Genomic DNA, 26786 nt, shown 5'->3' with positions numbered 1-26786 from the left:
CAGAACGTTAGAGAACATTACAAACTACACTTGCTTCTGTAGTAAAGTAACAAATGGAACTTAGATTCCTGTTTTGTTTAAATTTAGTTTCAAAATCCATTAAAATCAAAACAGTTTTAGAAAATTTGATCTTTAGTGTTTGACGCACTGAGCTTTGGTGTTCAGAGCTAGCGAACCAGTATCTTGCCAGAAATTGGTCTCAAAATAAATGTTCCATAAGGAAAAACATTAATTCCATTTTCAGCGGTAAGCTTGCAGGATCCGACATCCCACCATGGATCACAGGAATCAGAGCTTTGTCCAGTTCATTCAGGTACTTCTGTGGAAAAAGCTGACCCCCAGATCCTGCCAAGTACTCAACCTAGAACAGAAACACATTAACATTTCTTCTATTAACGAGACAGACAAGTGTGTAGTATCTTAATAAATCAGTATTTCACCTAGCATCACACAGACAGAAGATAACACATATACTAGGAACTGGGTGGGTTTCCAGCTCAATCGTGAACTATTAGAATTGTCAGTGAATCTCTAGGTTTACCAGACCACACATCCTCTGCGTCTCATACCACTGGAGATTTTTGTCAAGAATTGTCTGACTGTATTCTATCACAGTGACTATTAATTTCAAAGTATATTATTGAAAAATAATTTAAAGTAGTATTTACAGCTTCTCTTAAAGATAAGGAAGTTTTACAGTTCACTTCCTTCAGACAAGAGTATTCCAGCTCCAGAATTCTGCAGTCTTTTTAGGAGCATCACATACTAGATGGAGCTAAGCAACCCTGTAGAAATGCTGGAGCAAATGTCTTACCAATGTCAGGAGCTAAAGCAGCAGAAAACTACATCAAGAAAAGCATCAGAAAATTAGCTGTATGATTCCTTTTACTAATTCACCCTATGGCACATGAGTGCCAAAGAGTTAGAACCAGACAAAAACTGGTAACTTACTGTGAACAGCTGCTACAGGCATGGGGCAGAAGGGGAAACAGAAGTTATTCTTTTGTGAACTATTAGTCATTAAGACAGCCCCTATATGAAATTTCATCCTTAGTCTGGATCTAGGTAGGACAAAAACTAGAAACATTCAGAAAGATCCAAAGGTCTTTACAGTAAAGGCTTCAGAATTGAAGTATATACAATACAAGTTGAAAGATTACCATATCTGAGTCAACTGAAACTCTCAGGCCTATCTTATTCATCCCATTCTTCTTCAGGGTTTTAAGGTGTGGACAAAGAGCAGAGCAGCAGGCAGCAGCAATGTCTTTAGCAAACTGGAGATGAACAGGACTAGGTAGTTCATGGTCCTTTAGGAAATAATACACCTGAAATTACAGAAATAAGGATATTCAGCAATCTGTCATATAAAAAGTTAAAAAAAAGTAATTCAGTATTCAGTTAACACAACAGTGAGCTACCAATGCTTGTTTGCTGGCATAATGTTCCTAGAGTTTCATTTGTTCAATCAAAATACTTGAGTAACTATGAGAATATCTAGATTTCATACTCACAGAGTTAACAGTGCTAACAGACTTACACCATTTACTATTTTTCAGAGGATATAAAGTATATGAACTTATCACAGAATCACAGAACAGTTCGCAGATCGGTATGGCTATGCGTAGTTTAGTTTCTTTAACAGTAACATTCAGTACTCTTGTTTTTGCACTTAAGTACTGTAAGTAGTAGCAGTAAAAAAAGTTCAAGTACAACATAATTTACTAACTTCGGTACACTTCACAACTTTTCCTTTTCTTTCAAAGTCTCTGGTGTGTGCTATTTTTTCACTCTGAGTTCCTTCCATCGATTTTCCATCCACTTGGCTTAAAATTCTATGGAAGAGAATAGTATTGTCAACAATTGCAATAACATTTTGTTTCATAAATGTTTTCCCATTCTGAAGCATAATGTCTAATTATCTTCAAAAGCTATTTAACAGCTCTGTAACAAAATAATACAGGATTTGCATCATAATAATATAGAAGCTACAAAAAACAGTATTCTAGACAGGGAACAAACAACACTTACTCAATAAAAACCTTACCTTTATAGGTCTGTGAAACTGAAGCTGCCTCTGTTAAAATTAAAGCCTCTGTTTGTGCTAATCAATCAAAAAAGCCACAAAAAAACCCCAAAAAGCATGCCAAGACAACCCTGCCACGTGAGGAAGAGATGGCTTGACAAAAGGCAAGTTTTGAGTTAATGATGTGTAATTAAAGTTTGAAGTTATTCATATAACTGTTCAAATCACAGGGAATAAGGATATATTATATATATATATATATATATATATATTTTTTTTTTTTTTTTAATTAAATGCTGCCATTGCAAGCAGTGAGTGGCCAAGAGCAGTACAGTGCACTTCCAAGCCCTCAACCCCAGAAACTTGAAGGAATTAACTGCATCCTTAAAATGGTTAGTGATTTGACTGATAGAGACTTCCAAAGGAACATCAGGTTTTCACAAACTCGTCCTGTCAGCTTCCCGAACAGAGAAAAATGGTATTCATTTCGGCAAATACTACAAACAAAACTGTTCTGCTAGTGACATCTAGAGGAGAGCAGGCAGCTTACTGTCCTTACAGGTCTTAGTAGCAAATTACCTGAATAAAGATGTTTTAGAATAATTTCTTGAAATAAAAAGCAGATATTTGAAAGTTAGGAACATAAGAGTTACATGTTTTGCTAATATATTTACCCTTTGTTTGCTTTTTCTTCATCTTCCACCCAGCAAATATCTACATATTCTTTTAGACCTTCTCCATCCACTTTTCCACAAGTTATTTTGAAGTCTTTCTTGTCTCTTAATGCTTGACGTAGGCTTTCCATTGTCTCTGGTGTTATCTGGACCATTAATCCATCTACAAGAAAATCAATTAAAATCCCCACTTGTCTACAGGAAGAGCAGCAACACTTTATAGTCGTCCTGGCTTAAATATTAGTGGGATCAGCCCTCTCCTGCAGCAAGTCCTAACTTGGACTCCATACTAAACTACAGCATTAAATGCTCCATGACAAGAGTCAGGAGTAGTGAAAGCCTTTCTAGTCAGTAGAGCTAAGACTAGTAGAGCAATCTTAGACAAATGTTAAGTTTCTGGCATATATGTGTTAATGTATGTATTTCATCAATACAGCAATGAACATACTTCTAGATACTGGCAGCTGTAAAGGAAATGTTTGCACTGACTAATGTGAAGAGTTAAAACTTATAATGTAATAAAAGCAACAGATAAACTAGCATGCACTTTTATAAAGCACAATTTGTTTGTTACAGATTTTCTACAATTTACAAAGCCCTGAAAGAGTTTTGCTTAGAGTAGAACAAAGATCCTGCACAAAGCTAATTTTTATTTTTGAAACCACCTGCAGAACAGACACTCAGTACAATTCTTACCTTCAACTATACTGGATTTAGCTAGAAATTCCGAAGATGTCTTTAGGGCTCCATTGAATACCACAAAACTTGCACCTGTAACTAGAAAAGGTAGGAAAAAAGAGTGACACTAATCACTCAAGTTTGACATTACCATCAAGTCAAATGACTTACATTACTTTTTTAAAATCAAAAACATATTTTAATGTTTTTAATTAAAAATAAAAAAAAAAAACAACAACAAAAAACAGGGCAGAAGAGGTATTACTATGCTTCAAGTGATGATATGAATAAGTTAGTCACAAGTTGGTACAAAAAATACTAGACTGTAACAAAAAAAAAAAAAACAACAACAACCACCTTTCTCATTTTATGAGTGCATACAGTGTATAAGACACTGAAAGATGGGCACCAGGCACACTGAAAGAGCCCAATATGCAAAAAGGAGACAGTTAAGAGAACTGAGAGAGAACAGGCAGCTACAAGAGAAAACAGAGTGGTGTTTCAATTTTTTTTTAACATAAAACATAATGCCACACAACTTTAAATTAAATTTATTTACAAAAGATATTCCTGAAGCTTACAGTGTTAGTAGTGAAACTAAACTGAACTGAAAGGTCATATGGAACTTTAAGCAACCTTGACTAGAGGGAGACATCCCTGCCCATGGCAAGGAGGTTGGAACTAGAAGATCTTTCAAGATCCCTTCCATCCCAAACCATTCCACACTCCTATGACTTTTGCTCTAGAAATTGTTCCCCGTAAGCACACCAGACAGCTTACCTTTTCGAGGGTGTTCATTAGTGCTGTTTGCTTGCGTATGATAGTGACCTTGTTTATTCTGCACACACACGAAGTGAGAATCTGCTTCAGTATTAAAACTGGCTCCAATGCTAATTACATGGTCATTAGAGGAATTTATCACCTTCATCACCTGCCAATGTAAGATTTGTTATTAAACAGACAGATCTCATTCTGTAGTGCTCGCTTTAAATATAAGACATTAGAAAAATCTAGCAGAATTATTCACTTAATTACAAGAAGTTTCAAGCTGATTAGCTGGAGTCAAATTAAACGTGATTGAAAATACTACTTGGAGAGGGAAAAGTCTAAAAACTGCTGGTCAACAGAATATCAGAGCTGGAGGGATTTTATTGGTCATGAGACATGAGATTAGTATATAATTATATTACTACTCTTATATTACTCAGTTTTTTTGTTAAAGGTCTATTAAACAGATTGCAATAAAAACTATACTGGCTTTTTTTAAAAATAATGTTTTAAGTAAAACATAATCCATAGGAAATACATAGGAGATACTCCTTGGAAATGCATGCTAGAACACTTCACTGAAATTGTTCATCTTCCACAGTTAACAGTTATCCTAAAAATGACTTATTTCCACACATCATCCACTCTAAGAGCACACTGGAGAGCTCAATCAAGTGAAGAAATCACTTGCAGAACTGCATGGACACTGACCAGAGAATAAAAGCACTACTGCCTCTGGGAACTACTACTCCTCCTCTGCCTTCCCCCGCCCCCCCATTAATAAAAGAAGTCATGTTAAAGATGTGATTGGTATTACATCAAAAAAAGATAAAAGCAGTTTGGAATAGTTTAACTTACTTGATTATATTTCCTTAGGGGTATTTTAATACAGCTCCTACCCATTTCCACGTGAACAAACAGGTTGTCTATTGTATGCAAAGTATATTGATAGTTTCTAAGGTCCTGCAATAGACAAAGATAATATGCTAAGACAAAGATGTGAGCAGACAGTTTATTTCCATACATTTTATAATAAATCTTAAAGACTAAGTACTTTGCATCTATCTCCAGGCTTATAAGTCCTTAGAAGTACCTAAAAACTTCTGTTCCACTCCTCTGCTGTGATTCACTGGAAAAGTACCTTAATGGATATATTAAAAAATCTGTAGCATTCATGAAGTGGCTGTACTATTTAACAGTGGCTTACTTCAACTACAGCTACTTTATGCACATTATGATCTTGTAATGTTTGAGGTAATGTGAAATACTTCAACAGAAAGAGTGGACAAGCCCATTTGGTTTGTTCAGAGAGAGAATTTAGAGAACAGGAGATGGAGGAGAGACTTCATAGCTGTCTAATGGAGGAGAGTGGAAAGTGAGGTGTTGATTTCTTCTTTGGTGACCAGTGATAAGTCCAGAATGGATATTAGGAAAAGTTTAGGAATTAGGAAAACTCACTGACAGGGTGGCTAGGCCTGGAATGGGTTTTTCAAGGCAGTGGTTACAGCTCCAAGACAGCTGTTGTTCAGGAATCACGTGAACAATGCCTTAATTCTTAACTTCGTGTGGAGCCAGGAGTTAAGACTTGACAATGCTTATCAGTCCTTTCCGGCTCAGGATATTTTATTCTATAATTCTGCAATCTCTTGAGTACTTGAAGTACTGCTTGAGTCTCACACTGTTCATTACACCTCCCTCTGACAGAGATTACCATCCATCAGCCAGTTCTGCGAATTTCCACATTCTGTTCTGTTCTGGAAGAATGATGATAGATGTAAAATGGTCTTATTTGCCTTTCCTAGGGAACGCCAGGAAGTTTTGTATCAGCAATTGAACCAGGAAATCAGTGTTCTTCCCCAGTCAGCTCAGCTATAGCAAGAGCTATTTATGAACAGGTCTCACTGCACTGCAAGTTTCAGTTCAAATGACATTATTTGATGGTATAAAGGGTATTATCACAGATGTGCATGCCTTCACCACTTACCAGCACCTCAGTCACTTCTGTGGTGCTAGATTTTATCATCTTTAACTGAGTTTGAGCCATGTGGAGTTTAACATATTCTTAACCTCTTGTTAAGCTACATAATGAGAACTTTTTGCAGCCTTTCTACAACAACTAGAAACTCTTGCTACATCAGAAGAAGTAATCTTGCCAAGGAGCATATATTCCCACTGCTTGTTTTGAGCCTGAAGGTGGACCTTGGGCTAAAAAAGGAATGGATATAACATATCAGAGACTAAGGCAAATCCATCTCAATACATTCTTAGCAGCAGCAAGAAGTGCACACTGATGCATTTAACTACCCATTGGGTGCCTGTCTGTCTTTTGAGGCTGTTCTTCTAGATCTTATTTACTTGTAGCTTAGGCACTTCCTGAATAATACAGAGGTTTAAGCTGATTAAGGAAATCTCCCTCATTTGGTGGTCCCTTCCACCCTCAAGTCCTTCTTCTGACCTCATATTGGTACTGTCCCAACAACAGTGAGGCAGGGAGCAGGCTCACAGAATTGAGATTTAAGATTCCTCCATCAAGAAAAAAAAAAAGCTGGCTAATTGCTAGCTTTCCTGTAGTGCAGCTCTGATTCATATCAATTCTCTATGCAGTGACATAAATATCAACAACAGGAAAAACAGAAGAGTGCCAAAGATTGCTGTTTCCTCTAAGCTGTAATGGTTTTCCGGATTTGAGAGGATTCAGTGATCACGTAAGTATGTGCAATTTTCTCCGTAACATTTCCAACACTTTTGCTTACAGCATTAAGGATAAATTCTATGCAAGTATTTGAAGAGAAAGGTTACTGGACAGGAATAGAAGTTTACTAGTTTGTTTTTTCAAATTTAATGAAATACTATTTTAAGACTAGAATTCTTGCACCAAAGCAGTATTTGAAAGAGAAAACTGCAACTGAATGGCAACTGCTACCAGCTTCAGTGTAAATTCCAAAGTTGTTCTCATTATTTAAAACTATTTCTTACAACCAGAAACTGTACTATAATGAGTATGACGCATAAGACTGCACTAGGTTTATAAGACAAGGCTTTGACAGCAGGGGAGTTGCTAAGAGAGAATAACCCAGCAGCTGCACCATGTCTGATCAGATCCAGCTGCAGTCAGCTCTCAAAGGGACCCACTGTAGGCCAGACCTGAGCCCTAAGCGATACTGGAAGAAGCCAGTGGAGGAGCATGGTTAAGAAATGGCCAGAAATGCAGCCCATGGTGGATCCCATGACTGAACAGATGTATGTGGCCTGGAAAAAGTCATGAAGAGCCCTCACAGTAGCAGGCCCTGGTCCACAGCTGCAGCTGAAGGAGAGTAGCCCATAGTGCAGGAGGGCTAGCAAATCTGCTGCCTGTGGGGACTGTGCTGGAGCAGCTCCTGAAGCATGAGCCTCCTAGTAGGGAGCTGAATTGGAACAGTGCTTCAGGGAGCTGCAGCCTGTAGGTAGCCCACACAGGATCAGTTTGAGAAGGACAGCATCCTGTGGGAGGGACATACATAGAGCAGGGGCAGAGAGTAACCATGAAAGAGCATCAGAGATGAAGCATTATGGACTGACTGAAGCCCACATTCCCTGTTCACCTGCATGCCTTGGAAGAAGGTAAAATAGGATAGATGGGGAGGTTTGCTCTTAGCAAGTTGCCCTTAGTAAGAAATCACCCTGTTAGTGATAGTAAATAAATTTTGCTAGTAATAGGAACATTAACATAATTTATTATGCTGAATTTAATTTGACAATAACCAGTGATTGATTTCCCTGTTCTTATCTCAACACTTGATCCCTCTTTCACTGTATTTTCTCCTTATTTGCAGAGAAAAAGAATGGCTATGGGGTATAGCTGCCATCAGGGTGAAGTCACTTCCTTAGCTCACACTTAATACATATTAAAGTAGGGAATTTCCAAGTCACCTCCAAAGAAAAAGTTAATTCTTTAACTTTGCCAAAAGTAATTCAGCTTTAAAGAATCTGAGGATATTTTACACAATCTGGATTACAACAGGAAGTGAAATGAATAAAATAATTACTCACAACAAGTAGATTCATAATTGTATGTCCTATTTCTCCGAAGAGTGCCTTTCGATGTCTGAAACTTACTAGAGGAGTTGGATATACTGGAATAGAAGAAATAAAGTCACGCTTTTAAGTTTTATAGTTGTAAGTATTTATTTTCAGTTATAGACCAAGTTTCTTAATTTCAATATCTGAACATTCAAGGGAACTAGAGCCACTGTGATCCTTAGTCGCTGACAACCCCTTAGTCCACTGCATGATTTCCCCACCCACAGTTAAATCCTACTGCAATATCTCTACTACTCTAGAGTCACTCCCCAAGCAGCAGAAATCTTGTGGCAGAGACCTGCTGCTTCTTTCTCTGTGATTGACCAGCTATGTTTCTTGCAAAGGGTGAGCTGAAAGGAAACAACCTTCATTCAGTCTCTGTGTCACCAGTTGTGAGAGGAGCTGCAAGGTTGAATACTTTCTTAAACACAAGTACTATACAAGTAACATCCAATTTCATATTAATGTTGTAGAATGAACTGAAGTACCACTTAGCATTAATAAACAAGAATGAAGTGAATGAAGTGGTTCATACAAAGTAATAAGCTTCTAATTGCTTTGCAGTCCCGTGGCTGTAGTAGAAAACATGCAGCTGGAAATTAGGGAAAGCAAAGAGATCAGGAGACCAACACATCAACACACGAAGTCATTTGAAAGTAAAACAAACAGTGCAGCAAAATCAAGATAATGAGATCAGTCCAAGAAAGTGCATGGCTAGTACAAAAATGACAATAAAACTGGTAAGAGAAAAGTATGACAAAGAAGCTACCACCCTTGTCAACTCCCAGGCAGAAGCCTGGAGAGCAGAACTCCACTATTCACTCAAACCCACAAACAATTTAATGATGCATTTTTATAGACCTGATGCTTCTAAAATGGTACACCTAATTTACCAAAAGTCCATTCAGTGTCGGAAAGTTGAGTATGATATTTTTGAAATTCATCCCACTTAAGTAACATCTGCATGTTGCACCCTTTCAAAACTCCTGGTCTCCAAATAAGGGGCAACACAACAGGAAACAAAAAGTTCCTATACCCCTAAATTAGCCTGTGTTATTCAAAAAAGGCACACAAGCAACTTTAGAAGGTATTTAGGATAGCTTCTACTTTCAGGTCTTGTGCGAGTGTTACCTGCTTTTGAAGGCAAGAGGCATTTGTAAATACTTTCCTCCAGTGAGCCTGGAGCAGAGTGAGTGAAGATCTAATTGGGGGACCAGAAAGTGGTCACGTAAAAGCAGCAAAGAAACTGCTGAACGTGAGGCCTTCTCACTGCACAATGTGTGGTACATACACTACATAATTCTCCCTACACCTCACTTTGAGAGAATAACTTCCACATTTTTCAATACTGAGATTTCAAATGCGCTAAGTAGGATGTTATCCTTAAGGCAACTATCCATTTAATAAAGCATTAATATTTTGCCCATGTACTCCATTTCTGGCATTGGTTTTTTTTTGTTTTTTTGTTTTTTTTTTTTTTTTCTTCTTCCTCAAAATTGACAATTAGGCTGGTGAACTTTCCCTCAAAACTTTCTCCAGTGACAATAGAAGTCAAACTTTTAATTTTTTTTAAGTGTCAGACTTGGTTTTTAAGTCTAACCACCTTCAGCTAACATGAGACAGAACCAAGTAAGTGTAGCAGAATAGTGTAAATTTCCAGGTGTTTCAACAGGACCAACAGTTCTCATGTATAAAACTTCATCCTTATGCAAGAGTAATGTACAAGACTGCAAACATTTTGAATATTTTCTTTGACTACTAAAGTTATATTTTTCAAAGGAAGTTTTACATTTATACAGCTATTTGAAGTACTAAAACTTACCCCCATATTCTGCTCCCAGTCTCAACATTAAACGGATTGGAAAAACTTTTGCCCAGGGTATTTCCAGCTTATGGATTAGAATACCACAAAGAAAAGGGTTATCTGGTAGCATTAAATCATCAAGTTTCTGATAAGTAGGCGAAACAAACAAGAATCCTCCATGGTCTTCATTACTGAGAAAATTTTCACTAAAAGTCACATTTTCCATATTTCTTATTAACTTTCCTGTTGAAAGATGGTGAGAAAGAGTGTTGGCGCATCTTAAAAAGATAACGTGCTATTGTGAAGAAAACTACTACCATCATCCCTTCATTACAGACTTGCAAATCATAAAGTATGTCTCATATCTTCCTGAAAATCTGAGAGACATCTAACCCCACAGAAATATCCTACACACTTATTACCTGGATGGACATGAAAATGGAAGTAGACTTTTTTTCCCCCCAAATATAAAAAACCCTAAAGTACACAATGTTCTGGCACACCTCAGTTGATGAACTTCAATTAACAGACCTCACATTTACATATTTATGTATACTGCAGTTATGTATACCGCATACACAATGAAGTCCCAGCCACTGACACAGGGATTTATGCACAGAATCTCCAAGTCCATATGTATTAAGAACAATTACAGAAAATGCAAACTAGATATTTACAGAAGTATTTGAGCCAGAGAAATGTACATTTTCTTTCTGTTGTTTATTTAGAAACAAAGGCTAAGCACTGACAAGTTTTTCAACCAGATCAGATATACCTATAAATGCATAAAAAGTGCATAAACTTCTAACTTTGAAGACAAGCAAGAAAACATCACAGCATAATATCAGACATGATTACATACCTTCTACTGCATTCTTATAGATGTCAATAAATAATTTGAATATTTCATTAGGAAAAGTCTTCTCATCAGGCAAACACTGCAACAGAACTACAATTTCTGCCTGCCCCAAACCATGTAGCCCGTTTGTTGAGAAGTACCAGCATTTTTCTGAAGAATCTTCAATTAAAAAGACAGAGACCACAGTAATGCTGATCTTTACAATCAGAAAAATAGATTTAATGGAAAAGAAAACACACACTACTTACAAGATATTAACTTGACATTCACAAGTAAGTTTGCATTTAGGATAAAAGTTAATGGACTGGCACCTCCTTTCTCAAGAAGCAAGGCGACCTGTTGGTGTGACAGATTTTCTTCCACTAGGGGATCTAAAGAAATTAATATCTGATTTAGTTCAACATGCCAGCCAACTACTAAAATTAAAAAAAATCAGATGACAGTATATGAAAGACTGTCCTTACTTTCCTATCTTAAAAGGCTGTTAATTATTTTCAAACTTAGAACAAGTTCAGTAGCTTACCAGAAGATTCAAAGGCCATACAAAAATAAAGCAGTAATTTATAACAAGGCATGATCTGGGGCTGCTATTTATTTGGTAGTTACTCATATTATCTGTGTTGTTTCTTCAATTCACATATTGCTGTTAGTTACAGTGAAAACAATCACTACTATCATGGGTTTATGTGATTGTTATTTTCACAATATACTCACATTTCAGTAACTCATGTTTAATTAACGAACAATCTAACATGCAGCACAGGTGAGAAGTTAAAGTTGCATTTCTGTATTAAAATTCACATTTAGAAATCCTGCATCTGGTGACGCAGTACTGACAATTGTTTACCTTTTCCTTTTTCACCCATGGCAAGCAGAAGCGGTGGCAGTTTATCACCATCTGGAAGAAGGCTGACGTCTTTCCGAACACAGTTTTCAACACCACAAAGTGCTCTGTAACTTGTAGGACTGACAGGCATATCACTTTTAGCCCAATCTGCTATCTTAGTTCTAGTCTTCTCAGATTCTGTGGCGGAAGAACACTCTTTAGTGTCTGGAGTCAGAGATTTATCACTATCAATCATCTCGCTCTGGCTGGAAATGGTCTGCTGTGCATCCTCTGGAAGAACAGAAGGACATAATCCCTCTGTTCTTGTGATAACATCCATTTCTTCTTTTGGTTTTGAATTTATATCAGTTGGTATGTCATCTTCCTCTGCATTTGCACCCTACGAGAATAAAGAAGATCTACACTCTAGTTTCACAACAAACTACAACTTCTATAACTTCCATGATAGCATTCTAAAAGAAAGAAAAGGGACTAGGAAATCTACCAAATTGACAGGAAATTAATTATTTATTCAAGAATTAACTCAACAAATCCACTGTGGACCTTGCATTTCCCCCTGTTCTTAAAGGTCACATTACACCCCATTTAAAGTGAAGATGAATCACTTTATTTGTTTGGTAATACAAAATTCTCAGAATGCTGTAGATCTATCATTTTAGCATATAGCCAGATTTAACAAAATCAACGATAAAGTAGGTATCCCTTGAGCAACCCAATTAGTATTACTGTTTCTTCACTTGGATACAATAGCCAAGTCTAGTATTGTACAATTCAAATCATTTTTGGTTTGCTGTCAAACCTACACTGCTCCCTCAGTGAAATGCATAGGATAAACCAAGAGTGCAGTCATATTATGAAATGATCTGTCATCAAAACAAAGGTGGATGTGATCTATTAAATATATTGAGTCATCACACTATAAATCCCTGTAGATTTGCACACTATTTCAGCAGGAAAGACTGAATTGTAACAAGATAAAAATGTAACAATTCTATGCTTGTCCTGTATTAATTCTCCTGACATGCCCTCAGCTTCCATCAGATCTCCTGGTTAGAGAACACGTGCCAGAAGATGAAGGAAAAAGAAGTGTGACTAAAAGAGCCTCTAATAAACTTCTTTCCCACAAATTCATTTGCTGGCTTTGCAGATCACTTTATACTTTTGGCCTTCACAGCAGTCTGAGGCAGCATGCTTGGGATTACATGCTACATGCTACCTAGTAAAAGACATCCACAGCTTAGGAGCTGCAACATAGCAGTTTTGTCTGAGCTCCTAAGCTGTATATGAGAACCATCAACTAACTGTTTCTTTGTTCATGATGCTTTTAATTTTAGACACTGTTTATCTTCTGTAAGTGAAAATAATCTACTCTTTCATCAAAACAGAAGACAGGTTGTATCTTTGGGTTACTATGATGGGTAGAGCAAGAACTTCTAGGTTTTGGAAACAAGAGGGATACATTTATTGTCACGACAATTTTCCACTTGTGTTTCTGTTCCCTCCAATTTATTTCCTTTTTTAAACAACTACTTAAGTACTTTCTTCAGACTGATCACTGACCTTAAGTCAGTGACTTTTCCAGTAACTTAGACAGCAATAAAAGTAACATTAATAAGTTCAGCTACTCATACACTCCTAATTCTGCAATTCGTGGCAAATGACACCTGTCATTTTAACATTCAGTTCATGAATATTCAGAAACTATCTGCCTTCTCTGTCCAAAAAATGTTACCATTTTTATTATCTGTGAGTATGATATATAGCACAGGACAGGCAACTTCTGTATTCAGTTCTTCACCTCTTTGTCCCTTAAGTTAGCTATTTGACTTATATTTATCATACCTTCATAACAGTAGTTATTCAAATACTTTACAGAATAATCTTGATTTTTAAAATTTTCTACTACGTCATTTTTGAAGTTCATGTATGCCCTAATCAACAGGGAACAAAGTTATTTCAGCAGAATTCATGCATCTACATACAATTTTAATCATACCATATGCAGCTCTGGCACATCAGGGCGTACTGTGTCCTGGGACGACCTCTTTGCTCCAGATGAAAGCTTTGTTGTATATGCCACTTCGCCAGTTGGCAAAATACCATCTGCAAACCAAACTCTCTTCTGTTCTTTGGGGCATAACTCTAGGATAGATTGAGAAAAAACACTGACTTTGTATTACTTTACTGTCCTAATAACTAAAAGATACGCATATTCAGAGGTCTTTCTCCTGTCAGTTACATAGAGAATTTGTTAACTGAAACTAAGCACAGGTAGACAGCTTGACTCCAGCCACAATCCTATCAGGTAAATACATGGAAAAAACAGTTCATCATAGCAGAGGAAGCTGTCATGCTATATCCTATCACGCTACATATCAAAACTTCTTCATCAACCATCCCCTTGTCATAAGATATAAATAAAATGCTTACCACAACTAGAAGATGAAACACTAAAAAAAAAAATATCTAGTCAATGTTTGAAAAATTATTTTCATTGATGAAGGTCAGGTATTTAGTAATAGTGAAACAAAGACTGCTCAATGGCTAAACATTTATGTTTACTGAGGATGAACCCATACTGCTTCTTACTTTTTCCATAAAGAAGTACTTTTGTTTACTGTAAAAAGGCATGACAGATGTCTCCGGAGCAATATAAAAAATTATGAAATTATCTGAACTGAACAAAGAAATTACAGTATAAACATAGAAGGACAATCTCCACTTATGAAATGTGGATGCAAGACAGATGTTGTCAAACTCATGGAGTCTGAACTCAGAACTAAGAGCAAGTTCCTTGAGTCCCAATTCACAGAATTTCTGTTCAATACTGTATAATCAATGGATATCAAGATGTTACAATCACAAAATAAACAAGAGAGTTAGGCAAAGTGGACTATGATAACAAGAGAGAATAAATGGAAGGCTTACCCTTATGCTGGGCTCACCACAAAACACCAGAAGGAGGGATCTCCAGACGAGACCCTTCCCCACTGGTAGCCAGCTCTTCAATAGGTCTAGGAGGGGTGAAGCCAGGCTCCACCCCTTCCGGCAGCACAGCTGAATTGCCTTCACCTGTGCTCCTCTGGCTGACCCATGGCTCGCCTCACGTGATCAATCAGAGGTTCAGGCCGTGACTCAGCAGTTCCCAAACAAATACTATATCCACATAGTACATACCCACAATGTAATAAACAACTCTTCCCAAGCAGATCTTGAAAAAATGCTAGTTAAATTATACTGTGTTAAACATACCTTCATTATCAGATTGTTTAAGTGCTGAAATGGGTAATGGTGAAGAAAATAAGGGGCAGCTGGCACTACCAGTTATACAGGCTTCCTGCAAAGGTGGAGCAGAAGAATTCTCAGAGGAGACACTGGAATTAGGGGCAGGACCTGTTGGACTCATCATCCTTTCAAATGCCTGTGCTAAATTAAAAAATGAAAAACCGTTTGCTTTAAATGTTTAAACATTAAAAAAAAGCAATAATTTTAGCACACAGTGCAATACTGAAGGTTTTGGGTTTCTTGTTTTTTGGGTTTTTTTTGCAATAACAGTGCATGGTTTAGTGAGGTAGTTGTGTAAATTGAATGCTCAAGCTATTTTATTGATTTTCAATCTGCCCTTCAACATGTAGAAGGCTACTGTGGAAGGGTAGAAGATGGGGCAAAAATCTGTTTTTGTGGAATCCTGCCACAGATGACCCAATTGAAGCATGGAAGCTTCCCAGAAGGCATGAAAATTAAGATACTAGCTGTACATATTATTTTTTTAAGGATTACTACAGTTATTCAAAAAGATCCAAATCTTTTTTACCTTTATTAATATCATCATAGCAGCGAGTACAGACTCTTGCTTCCTTTTCCATGTACTGTAGTTTGCACTTTCGTTTGCAACAACCACCGCAAAAAACCTGAACAAGAAAAAGATTGAAATAAATATTATAAGCAAAGTCCCAATATTTCCTGAGTTAGGTTTCTATTATATTATTTCATCTAATTAAAATAATAAAGCATAAATAAAATATTCTCAGCAATACTGAAGAAGAAGAGGAGCTTTAGTACATTTATCTTACAGTATGTTTCTGTGTTGAGAGAAGGGGAATTACCAGAACTAAAAGGGTTTTATCAAGGCCAAAAGCTCCACAGTTTGGTCTGAAGCTTTTTGAGCTCTTACCCTGTTTCCCAGAACAGCACACAATCTATCTATGCTACAAATTTTTGAAAAAGGCTACATCCTATCACTTTTCTGAAACACTCAGGAACACTACGCTGTAGCACAGCTCTATAGCATTACCTAGGGTAACCCTCTGGACATCATGTGTCATCATCATTCTACTCTCAACCAAACACAAACTTGACACTTATGATCTGCAGAACTTCCTAAATAATAGGGAAGCCTACCAAGCCATGCTAACACTTGTGACCCTAAGGAAATGCACCAGCTGAAAATCTCTGAAGAACTAAACCAAACTAAACGCCAAAGAGTTGAACCCATTTTTTAAGTTGTTTTTGTTAGTTTTAAAGCACAAGGAAGTTTACTGTCACCTTCATAACTGAAGAATTTCAAGTTCAGCATCTGCTGAAATTCTGCACAAAACCTAAAAATGCTACTTTGCGTATTTCCATTAAGACTGCCTCCGAGGAAGGCTGCTGAAAATGCAGTAATATTTTATTTCTTTTCTTCTTTTCTTTTCTGGATTCTTCAATTTACAATTAAGGTAAAACAATATTCCAAGTTATTCTTGGTCTCGTTTAACAAGCCCAAGTATCTTTTCTTAAAAGACGGTATTGTTTTGTGTTTTTGAAAGTATTTTATTAAATCCTCAATAGTCCCGAGGGTGTTTATCTTACCAAGAAGGAACATTTCAGTTTGAAATGTTAAAAAAGGATGGACTGTACTAGCTGTTTGTGTCCTTTAAGTAGGAAAAGCCATGCTAAGATTCACATTTCATCAGTGCAAGACAATAAAATAAACATTCCAGTTGCTTCCATATTAATCTCATAACAATTAATGCTTGCATATTAATTATTTATCTCACCTGAAAACGCACATGCTTAGTAAAGTTATTAAGCATGTAACTGGAAAGGATCAATTGCTAATCAGCTGCTGTCAAAATTTAGGGCTTCAAATGCTGAGCAGTACAACAATCCTTTGCCAAGTGCCATTCCCTTACACTTGGTGCCACTAGAACCCTCAACAAAGGCATTACCTCAATATCAATGCACAAGAAACAAGAGGTGGAAGCAAACTAAGGGACAGATAGCGCAATAGAGCAATGGCTATGAAAATGAATCTACTGAGCAACAAAATTAAATCTAGTTGGGCTACAAAGAGAACGTGTGCCACATTAAAAAGCAAACAAATAAATGGAGATGAGAATTTGACCTTGTGTATTGCAGATGGGAGAAGAAGCAGTATTATTGATAGCTTATGCATTCCTCCAACACAGAAGCCAGAATTCCCAAGTTCTGACACTTTCCCTGATAATAATAAATCTATAGGACTACATAAAAATTAAACAATTCTAAGACACTTCACAGAGAACAACTGTGAATTTCTACCTGTTCCTCCTCAAGTTGGTAGCAAACACTGCAACACAATGTGGATCCATGAAAAAAGTAGGCTTTGTTTTTAAAAACAAGTAGCAAAACAATATTACACATTCAGAAAAGCAATGACAGTTACAGCTGCTTAGCACTCCGTTATCTCTGACAATTACACCATCTGTACTGCCTTCACTCATTTTCTGAATGCACAAGCATTGTGAAGCACCCTGAATTACTTTGCTATTATGCAAATACACTCTGCTGTTAACACACAGGATTAACAGTAACAGCAGTTAGCTATAAGCAGCAGTGCATACTGGAGGGAGTTTCTATTCCCATCTCCAGAAAACAGGCAATAAGCTTCATAGTGAATATAAACAAGAACTTCAAGAAGTTCAAAACCATACTCTAAAGAACCATATTTTAAACTGTTATAAAATTTTAGTAGGGTATATAACTGCCTGAGTTCGATAACATCTAGCATGTCACAATAAGAACTTCATTTTTCTCGGTGCCCCACTGCAGATCTACACTTTCTATAGGTCTGCTGTGACAGAAGAAAATGGGGGCTATGCTTTTACTAGAAGAGGGACTCTGCAGAAAAAACAAGCCACTCCAGTTGTCTTTTGAAATGAGATGAAAGAAGCTAGTAAGTCTAGTCTTTGCACCATCTCCTCATCCATAAAGCTGCAGAGGAACACTGAAAAAAAAATCAGTTCCAATAGCATTATATTTGTATTTATGCACCAGCACACAAGATGCAATAGCTCACAAATTTATTTTTGATTAAAAACAGACTTCAGCATTATTTACTCACTGCACACAACCACTGGCTGGAAAAATAGAAAAGTCTACAGACTACTCGCTCAGTTAGCCAGTACCATTCACTCAGCGGAAATAGCATACTTCCCTATGCTCTCCCTGACAACTCCCTTGGGAAACTGTGCAGACATTTAAACACAGTGCACAACAGACTATAAGTCCGTTGCATGGCTGCTTCTGTAACAGCTCCTGAAAGAACATACATTCTTCCAGAGTAATAGATATTTTTTACACCTATCATAATCACTTTTCTGAATTCTAATTACCATCACTGCCTAAATTTTTGATGGCTAAATACGTAAGCTTAATCTGAAGTAAGTAATAAACTGATTCAGTGTGCACTGCAGTGATTGTTACAGTGTCACATCTTCCCTGTTACAAGAAAAGAACAGTATCCTAGCCAGTAATGGAAGATAAAGTAAAGCTATGCAAGGAAAATGTTCTTATTTTCAAAAAAGAATTTTTTTTTTTTACTTATTGTAGTCTTTTCTAAGAATCCAACTCCGATGTAAAATTAAGAAAAAATTAAAACAAAAAAACCTTACAATGTTGACATAATTCACCTTTCTCCTTTGTATTCCAATTATCCCTAAATCAGAGTAAATCTGCTTACAGTAACAGAAGGACCCCTCACCAACAACTTACTTTTCCACACGCACGACAGTGGTGTCGTCTTTTTGTAAAGGTGAACTTCACTTGACAGTTCATGCAGTTGGGTGCCTCTGAATCAGGAACCCACAACGGCTGTTTCTGCAGAAGAGCTGCAGGTGTTTTTAGTGATTCTAAGCTTTGAAAAGTTTTTCTTGTTTCAGTGCCAATTTCCCCCGCAGGTTCAGAATTTTCATCAGAAGTAATGCTGTTCCTTGAGAAGGGAGCTTCTGGAGTAACTGCTCTCTCAAGCACATGTGTTTGATTCAGTTGTTTCTGAACATTTCCTTGCGTACTGTCACACAACAGCTTTGGTCTTGCACCTTCATTAGGAATCTTTGAAACCTGTGCCTCACTATCACGCTCAGACACATTCTGAATATGAAATGCACTCTCCTCTGGTGGAGGTTTCAACTTATGGGCCGCAAGACAGACTTCAAGATTGCTACTGATGCTAGTTATATCCTCCAGTTTTGTCAGAGCATGTTCTTCAGTAACCTGTGTGAAATCCAGGTTCTCATCCCCCAGATTCCCTTCTGTGTCAGCTGCCATTAAGGTATTACTATTGCTTAAAGAATTCAAAGAACTGGACAGATGACTTTGCCCATACAAGAATTCATCAAGCTCTGCATCACTTACAAAAGCATTACTTTCAATAATACCCTCCTCAACAGTAAAGTTAGCTACAGTTTGGCTCACACTTTCATCATAGTAACTGTCTATATCAATGCCATATGGCTCAGCTTCATATTCCATAAAAGTAGAAGCAATAGCTTTGACTTGATCAGAATCACTATCATCAATTACATTCTCAGTATTACATGTCTCTCCATCACTTTTTTCTACAATAATTTGGTTGATTTTAGTTAGATATCCTTCCTGTTCATGTAAGTCAGTCTCTTTGCAGGACTCACAATCAGAGAGATCAGTTGTTAAAGTGTCACTAATAACCTCTGCTATTTCATCCTGAGGTACAGAATTAACTTTTTCTTCTGTTACAACTGAGGAACCACATGGAGATACAGGAAGTGGTGGAAGATGTAGCAGTGACGTCTGGACATCCTCGACTGATTCACATAAAGGTAAAGCACTGTTTAGTACTTCACTGCCAGCAACTTTTTCACTACCCACATTCTCTTCTGTAATTTGCTCTTCTAGTTCTACTTCAGCCCCTGTTTGACACATAGAGCCTTGTAAAGCATGACTTTCAGGCAATGTTCCATGGCTTTTGTCCAACTGATGTGTATGTGGCAGATTTGAAGGCATGGATTCCATTTTACACTGATCTTCCAAGGTCACACATTCTGCAGTATTTCCTCCATGTATCTCTTCACTCACTGGAGAGCACATGCTTCCATCTTGTGGCTCAGAAGGCAATTTTTCACAAGCTGTCTCATCTCTGGGATCATACACATTTGAATTCTGTAATGTTTCAGAGACACACGCAGTATTAGGGTGAGCGGTTTGTTCAAGATGATCAAAAACTTCAATATAGGATTGTATATTTAAACTGAAGTGATAATCACACAGACCTGAAACCTCTGCTTTACCAAAAACATCTGATTTTAAAGCTAACTGATTACTCTCTTCTGTTTTAACAGGTCCTGAAAGTTGTAGCATTGAGTCCCCATCATTCTGCTCTGTACATGAAACACCTCTGCAACCCAATGAAAATACACAATCAAGGAGAGGTATGCAAGATTTGCCAAAGCCACTCAAAGTCTTCACTAGAATAAGAGTCACCTGGCTGCAATTTTTGATTATTTACATTAGTACCTGCTGAACGGATCAAGTTACTTATGTCATTAACAAGATCACATATAGGTATACTACTTCCCAGGTTTGAACCCTGATTTCCTTCTGAGGAAGCACCGTTCACAATGGTCAAAATATCAGGCCCAGAAACACTCCTCTCATTCTGTGATGAACAATTCGGGATCCCTTCATTTGGTCTGGTGTGGCTGGCTTGAGAGATTTCTTCTGACGCAGGACAGCTGTTAGCATTCTCCTGTGTTTTTTGCGTTGGGTATATATGTTGCAAGAAACCCAAATCCAGAGGAAGGGAACGGTGTTTTGAATCATATGGATTTTGAGGAGCTCTGGAGAGGTCGCATTCATCTATTTTAAGCAAAAAAGAGATCAAAAGCAAAGTTTACAAGACTTAAGTGTTTCTACTGTGCACGTCCTCCAAATTTAATCTATTCACTACCATAAGCTTTAGCTTACCATTTATTAGTTTCAAATTCCCCGTAACAGTCACTCAACCAATATTAACACACTGCAGTAGAAGGCAGCACAGTTACTAACCTGTATTCAGTTCAAATTCATCCAGCAGTTTGTCCAAGTCACAGACTGCAGCTTTGAAGTATGTATCCATTCTATTTAAGTTCTAGTCTGGCTTCAGGCCTCTCAAACCTAAAAAGAAAAATGCAATGATTCACTCATATTTTGCTACTCACAAAGTGTTTCCATTATTAGACAATAACTTTCAGGAAGTATTTTAATGAAAACTTTCTGTCTATAAAATAAAATATTATGCAGATGACTGCAGTCCATCAGCCTCTATGTACCTCATGCTCAATGACTTGCCTTTAAATCCTCTTAATTTTTCCTTCAAGACCAGGAAAAAAAAAACAAAAAAAAAAAAACCAGCATGGTAATTTAGTTCATCTCCACCCTACTCAGAACACAAAACCCATTAACCTTCTATGAGACCTGCAAAAAAGCATTTGGAAAGAAAGAAGTTTCATTTTAGATACCTGGCAACTCACCAGAAAGCAATTTGCAATGCATGGTCTGTATCATAAAACAGTGTTCCATTTGTTTAATGAAGACTTTCAGTCTCCAGATGTTATGCCTTCTTGATCACTTTGAGAAGCTTCCTAATCCTACATCTTTTTCATGTCTGAATACAGGTAACACGCAGTTACCTGTCATATAATCAAGATGCTATCTACCTTACCGGAAAGTAATGCGAAGGGACTCAGATCTCTTTAGTTCTTGTGTCTGGAAACCAGACCTCTGAAGGTCTGCCTTGTTTTCCTGCTACTCAGGGAGATGCTAAAACAGCTTATGCTAAAATAGCTTATATATCGTTAAAGGAAAAACTGCAGATCTCATCCTTACAGCACGTGCTTATGGACACTAACAAAACTGATGGTCAAAAGTTACTAAAAGAGATTATATGAAGTACAAATACTGAAGGTTTATGAGAAAACAGAGGTTTAAGAAATACATAACGCTGAGCTTTTCTCTGTGGGGATTTCTTGCACATCCTTAACATTCAGGTGCGACTTCTTTTCAGCTAATGGAGTAGCATCCATGACTAAAAGAAGCAGTCACAGAACATTCTCCCCTCTTCCATCTCCCCAAAACTACTACAGCAATAGGGAAACAAGCAGTAATTCCTTCTTATCCATCTCTCATCTTTCTGTTCTCAATCTTGTATACGTATTATCATCATTAAACTAAAATCCTGCTCATTTGATATAACGTTTCAGGAATCAGATCACCTTATATTTTAGGCTCAGCAATAGTTGCCTGCAGCCAATCCCAGCATTAACATTAAAACAGGAGTGAATTGGAAGCCATGAAGAAGTTCTGGTCATACAGTTTTGCTAAATGTCTGTTTGCTTCCTTGAGCAAAAACAAGCTGTTGAAGCTGTTTGTCTCATCAAATTGCACTCACTCTGAAAGTAACGTAAGAGTTTCAAGAATTCTACCATCTGAAACTAGCAGCAGTGTCACCATATTTTTAAAAATACATGGCAATTTCTGTAAAAGCCCCCCCCCATACCTAAAAGAAAACAAGCAACTAAGAAGTTTTATATGGGCAGGGAAAGCACATGAGCACACAGGAAGGAGACTACTGGGTGTGGAAGCAGTGACTGCAGTTGTTTACACACAGAGATCTTTGCACTGCAACTTTTAGAGGAACTGTTCCACAACTTGCCCTTTTAACATTCCTTACATCATGTGAGTTTTGATTTGTCCAGTTACACTGAGCAGGAAGCAACAACAACTTTTTTTTCCTTAGTTTTCATTGAGATGAGGCCTTTGTATAAACATAACAACTGAATGCCAGCACACCAGAAGAAAAAGCAGATAAGGAGCAAAGCATCCCCACCAGGCAGAAAAACAGGGAAGCCTGATCTGTGCACCTGAGACACCTTCAGGACTTGAATCAATCCCTTACTTGCTGCTGCCACCTTCCAAGGGTTGAAAGGCACGAACCTTCTGCTAGAGGCTGTTTTCCAAACACACTTTCTAGTTATCTGAATCCTGTCCCAGTACTGTCTCCAAGTGGATTATACATTATTAAAATATGGTCTCTGAGATCTTAAATCCTTCACAGTAAGGCACACAGCTTGAGATTCCTATTGGCTCAATTTCATATGATTCTTTCAAAGTAGAAAGCCTTAAGTTTTAAGCAGTGGTTAAATCACTGTCTGCCAAAGACTGTATGCTTCCATCCTAAGATAAATATTTATATGCTAGGGGACTGGGAGATCGTGTACCGGTCCCTTTCAAAAACAGAAGAAAATAACCAAAGTATAAAACAACTACAGCACAGTGTTAACAGCTACTTTCTAACACAGTAGAAGTTTAAAGGGGAAGACCTCAGAAAGCTTTTTTTTCACAAAGACATTTCAGACTGGGGAAGGTAGTTACTGCTGAACTAGGTGACTCAGTTTACACACCAGCTCTGGAGACTTTCACACATGGAAGTACTAAACTGAGCTAAAAAGGCCTGTTATTTCTTTTAGACATTTTACTCTCTGCCTTATGACTAAGCTACAAGGCCTGATAGCAAATGAAGCGTTGACGTGCTTACTTCTTTAGACAGAAATACACAAAAGATGGTTTTCAAATATTAAAGGACAGAAATAAGACACAATCTAAATATTTTGAATTATTACAAGTCATTAGCTCTCATCTCACAGTTTGGTCTTATTTATGTCTCACTTAATGGATATTTAATTTCATTAAAGAACAGAGCACACCTATCACTAGGGCTTACAAGTACATGAGTTGGCAAAATTCCATATTTACCAGTTAACAGCCTTTATTTTGCTGATAGAACAACACCAAGCTTCAATATTTTTCATTACTTTATTACAAAAAGGCACATCGGACTACTTTTTCACTTCCCTAGGTAAGCACTTGGTTTGTTTTTAAGCAAGTTCACTCCACGTCTCCCATTCTCATGTTAAGCTTACAGTTTTGACATTCTCGGCCAACCCCATAAGGGCTTTTATAGTTGCAAACAGGTGATGTCTGCCTGCCAGCACCCCCCGCGCTTTCACTGAACAGTTTCAACAGTTTCTCACTCCTAAAGGAACTTTCCCTTATAGTCTAACCTTATGAGCTCCCCATCCCCAGAGGGACATTTAACATAGTTTTGGTTGAGAGTCGAGTACAACAGTCAGACGTGCTTAGTATGTCGTTCTTAGAGATTATCATGCCAAGGGGTTTTAACTTAATATTCGTTTCACAGATTAATAAAGCAAAAGTTCTTACTCTAGGTCCTGTGACTTTCAAGAGTCCGTGCTGAAACGTTAACTGCTCACTCCCACAGCTGTTAGCCAAAACAGGACCGTGGCTGTCACAAAACTGCCTCCTTCATCTTGCTTTCATACCAACCTTGCAGATATCCATCCCCAAGCTTTACAAGAGATAAGCTAATGCTTGCATTTCTAAACACCTAATGAGCAAACCCCACAGTCATGTTTACAGTACAAATGCTCTTTCCTATCTTACCCATGCTGATTAAGAAGAAATCTAACAATGAAACTGTTATGTAGTAGTCATCAATCACAGTGAACTCTGTATTCCAAACGCCAGCAGAAAAGCAGTAGTCCCAGGATGGACTCTGAACAGTTAAGTGTTTAGCACAAGTACATCAGCACCTGGTCTGACACCCTTCTTTGCGTACTGAGGCTGGGCACAAAGCAAGCCTAAACAGAACAAATGGGATTGGTGAAAGCTTGCTTACTTTATTTTCCCCATCAGATGAGGCTTGGTTACTGGCTAACTCCTAACACTGCACTTTATACTGGACCCTACCTTAAGAAACAGAGGCAATAAATTTACTGGAAAAGTTACCTACAAAAAGCAAATGTTGTGATTTAGACGACCATGTATCATGCCTGAGTGTGTCCATAGACTTGAAAAAAAAACAACAAAAACACTTTATAAGCAACTTTATATAAACTTCGTAAACAATTTCTAAAGGATACATATACTAATATTCAAAAAATACTTTGTTAGGGACCTCTCAATGCAGTCTTATTAAAATAAGAAGACATTACAAATTTGCTAGGATAGAGAACGGCCAAGCATCAAACTATATTGTAGACTGCCATTTTTTAAAATCAAACACAGTATCTCTAAATGCAGGTAATTTGTAGTTTTCAGTAAGAACTTGCAAAATGGTCAAATTCATCATGGTTTGCTAAGCAGTTGTATGTCTAACAACAAGCAGATTTCTGATGTTTAAAAATCTCTGAAAAACAACCTCTAGTGCTTGATATATATATCCATTACCAGATCTCAATCTAGTCACAACCAAACATCATCAAAGAATCCAGGCCTGTATTTGTAGGGAGCATGTTGGAACAAAGATTGGATATGGAAGCAAAGAAACACAAGTGAATGTACAGTTCCTCAAGTCTAAAAACTAGCTTAATATTAGGACAGTTATTGTGGTCATCTGGAGAGACTTTTGTATCATCACAATGATACATTATTTCAATTCACTACCTTTACAGGAATTAGAAAACTGTAGGCCCTTGCAGACAGAAACAATACCACCACCAACCAACCAACCAATAAAAGCCATAAAAAGACCACCAAAGCCTGGGTGTACAGATACCCATGGAGTTCACCAGCAATCAACAAAGAGCAAAAAATGAGAAATAATTAAGTGCTGTCAGACAAAAATAATAATAAAAAGATATAATATTCTTGCTGAGCAATGCTATACATTATTGAACCATAAAAGCACAGCAGCTGCTGCCACTGCAAACCTACTTGCTGAATAAGGGGATGAATATGAAATTTACAAAAGTTTTCAGACACCTAACAAAAACTTACATTGCATGATGCAAAACACTAAACTGCCTCACCTAAAGATGGATGTTGCTGAAACACAATTTCAACAATACAAAAGGTCACCAGCGTTGTGATTTTATCACCAACCCGATCAGACTACTTATGTTGACAACGTAATCAGCCTCACTAGAATTTCCTTCTACTTTAATGGCACACACTATCACTCTTCTGACCAGAAAAAAGCACCAATCACACCACAAATAGATGTCAGACAGCAATTAATGACTATCAGCACCGCTCCAGAACATCACCAGTACCAACAAAAACAGGCCCAATGGCTGAAGAACCCATTCCAAAAATATCACAGAACTGCTTGAGTTGACAGGAACCTTTAAAGGTCTAGTCCAACCCCCCCCTTGCTCACCTGAACAGACAAACTGCACACAGTGCCACCACTAGTGGAAGTATCAGCTTGTAATGCTCAGCCTTGGGAAACAAGCCACAGGAACATGACTATTTGATCAGGTCTGAAAGAACTTCTCAGACAACAGAGACCAGTGATATCTTAACTTTCTCATCTTCTCTGATCTGCATTATTAATGATCAGACATTCGTATTGGACAAACTAAGCAGTACAGCATCAGACACTAACAGCATCTGGTTCTGGCAGCCAACTGAATCCTTTCCTGTGCACAAGTCATTTCTTCAGGGCATACCAAGAAACAGCTTTCTGCCACTGCAGTCTGTATCCGAATACAGACAGGGCTACCCATACGCTCCAGTTCATCCAGCACATCTTACTTAACTTGAGCAGCGCAAGCACGTCCTTTAAACTCTGCATCCGACAGCGATGCCAACTGAAAAGAAGAAGTAAAAAGATCGTCAATGTCTGCAAATCGCTACGAGCACCGCGTCTGCCCTAAGCTGTACATTCACCACGTGGTTTTCGCTTCGTTCCAGAACGACCGTGTGCAGCACTTCCACGGCCGTTACGGAGATGAGCC

The 26786-nt window shown here is 37.6% G+C and overlaps 1 protein-coding gene across 1 annotated transcript; it reads right to left on the bottom strand.

Annotated features, from left to right (window-relative positions):
* Positions 1 to 199: 199 nt before the first annotated feature.
* Positions 200 to 21106, bottom strand: ZFYVE16 (zinc finger FYVE-type containing 16; the record flags this gene model as incomplete). Its single annotated transcript, XM_079548587.1, is given in 18 exon segments — positions 200 to 361; positions 1161 to 1325; positions 1727 to 1832; positions 2698 to 2860; positions 3394 to 3474; positions 4156 to 4306; positions 5002 to 5106; positions 8173 to 8255; positions 10025 to 10249; positions 10869 to 11024; positions 11114 to 11236; positions 11713 to 12091; positions 13709 to 13854; positions 14965 to 15138; positions 15527 to 15623; positions 18727 to 20449; positions 20451 to 20847; positions 21037 to 21106. Coding segments are annotated over 18 exon segments (4506 nt in total).
* Positions 21107 to 26786: the final 5680 nt, after the last annotated feature.

Source organism: Tetrao urogallus (genome assembly GCF_951394365.1).
Source record: "Tetrao urogallus genome assembly, chromosome: Z".
NCBI lineage: Eukaryota > Metazoa > Chordata > Aves > Galliformes > Phasianidae > Tetrao > Tetrao urogallus.
The sequence above is the reverse complement of the archived record's forward strand: the minus strand, read 5'-3'. Positions and strand labels throughout refer to the sequence as shown.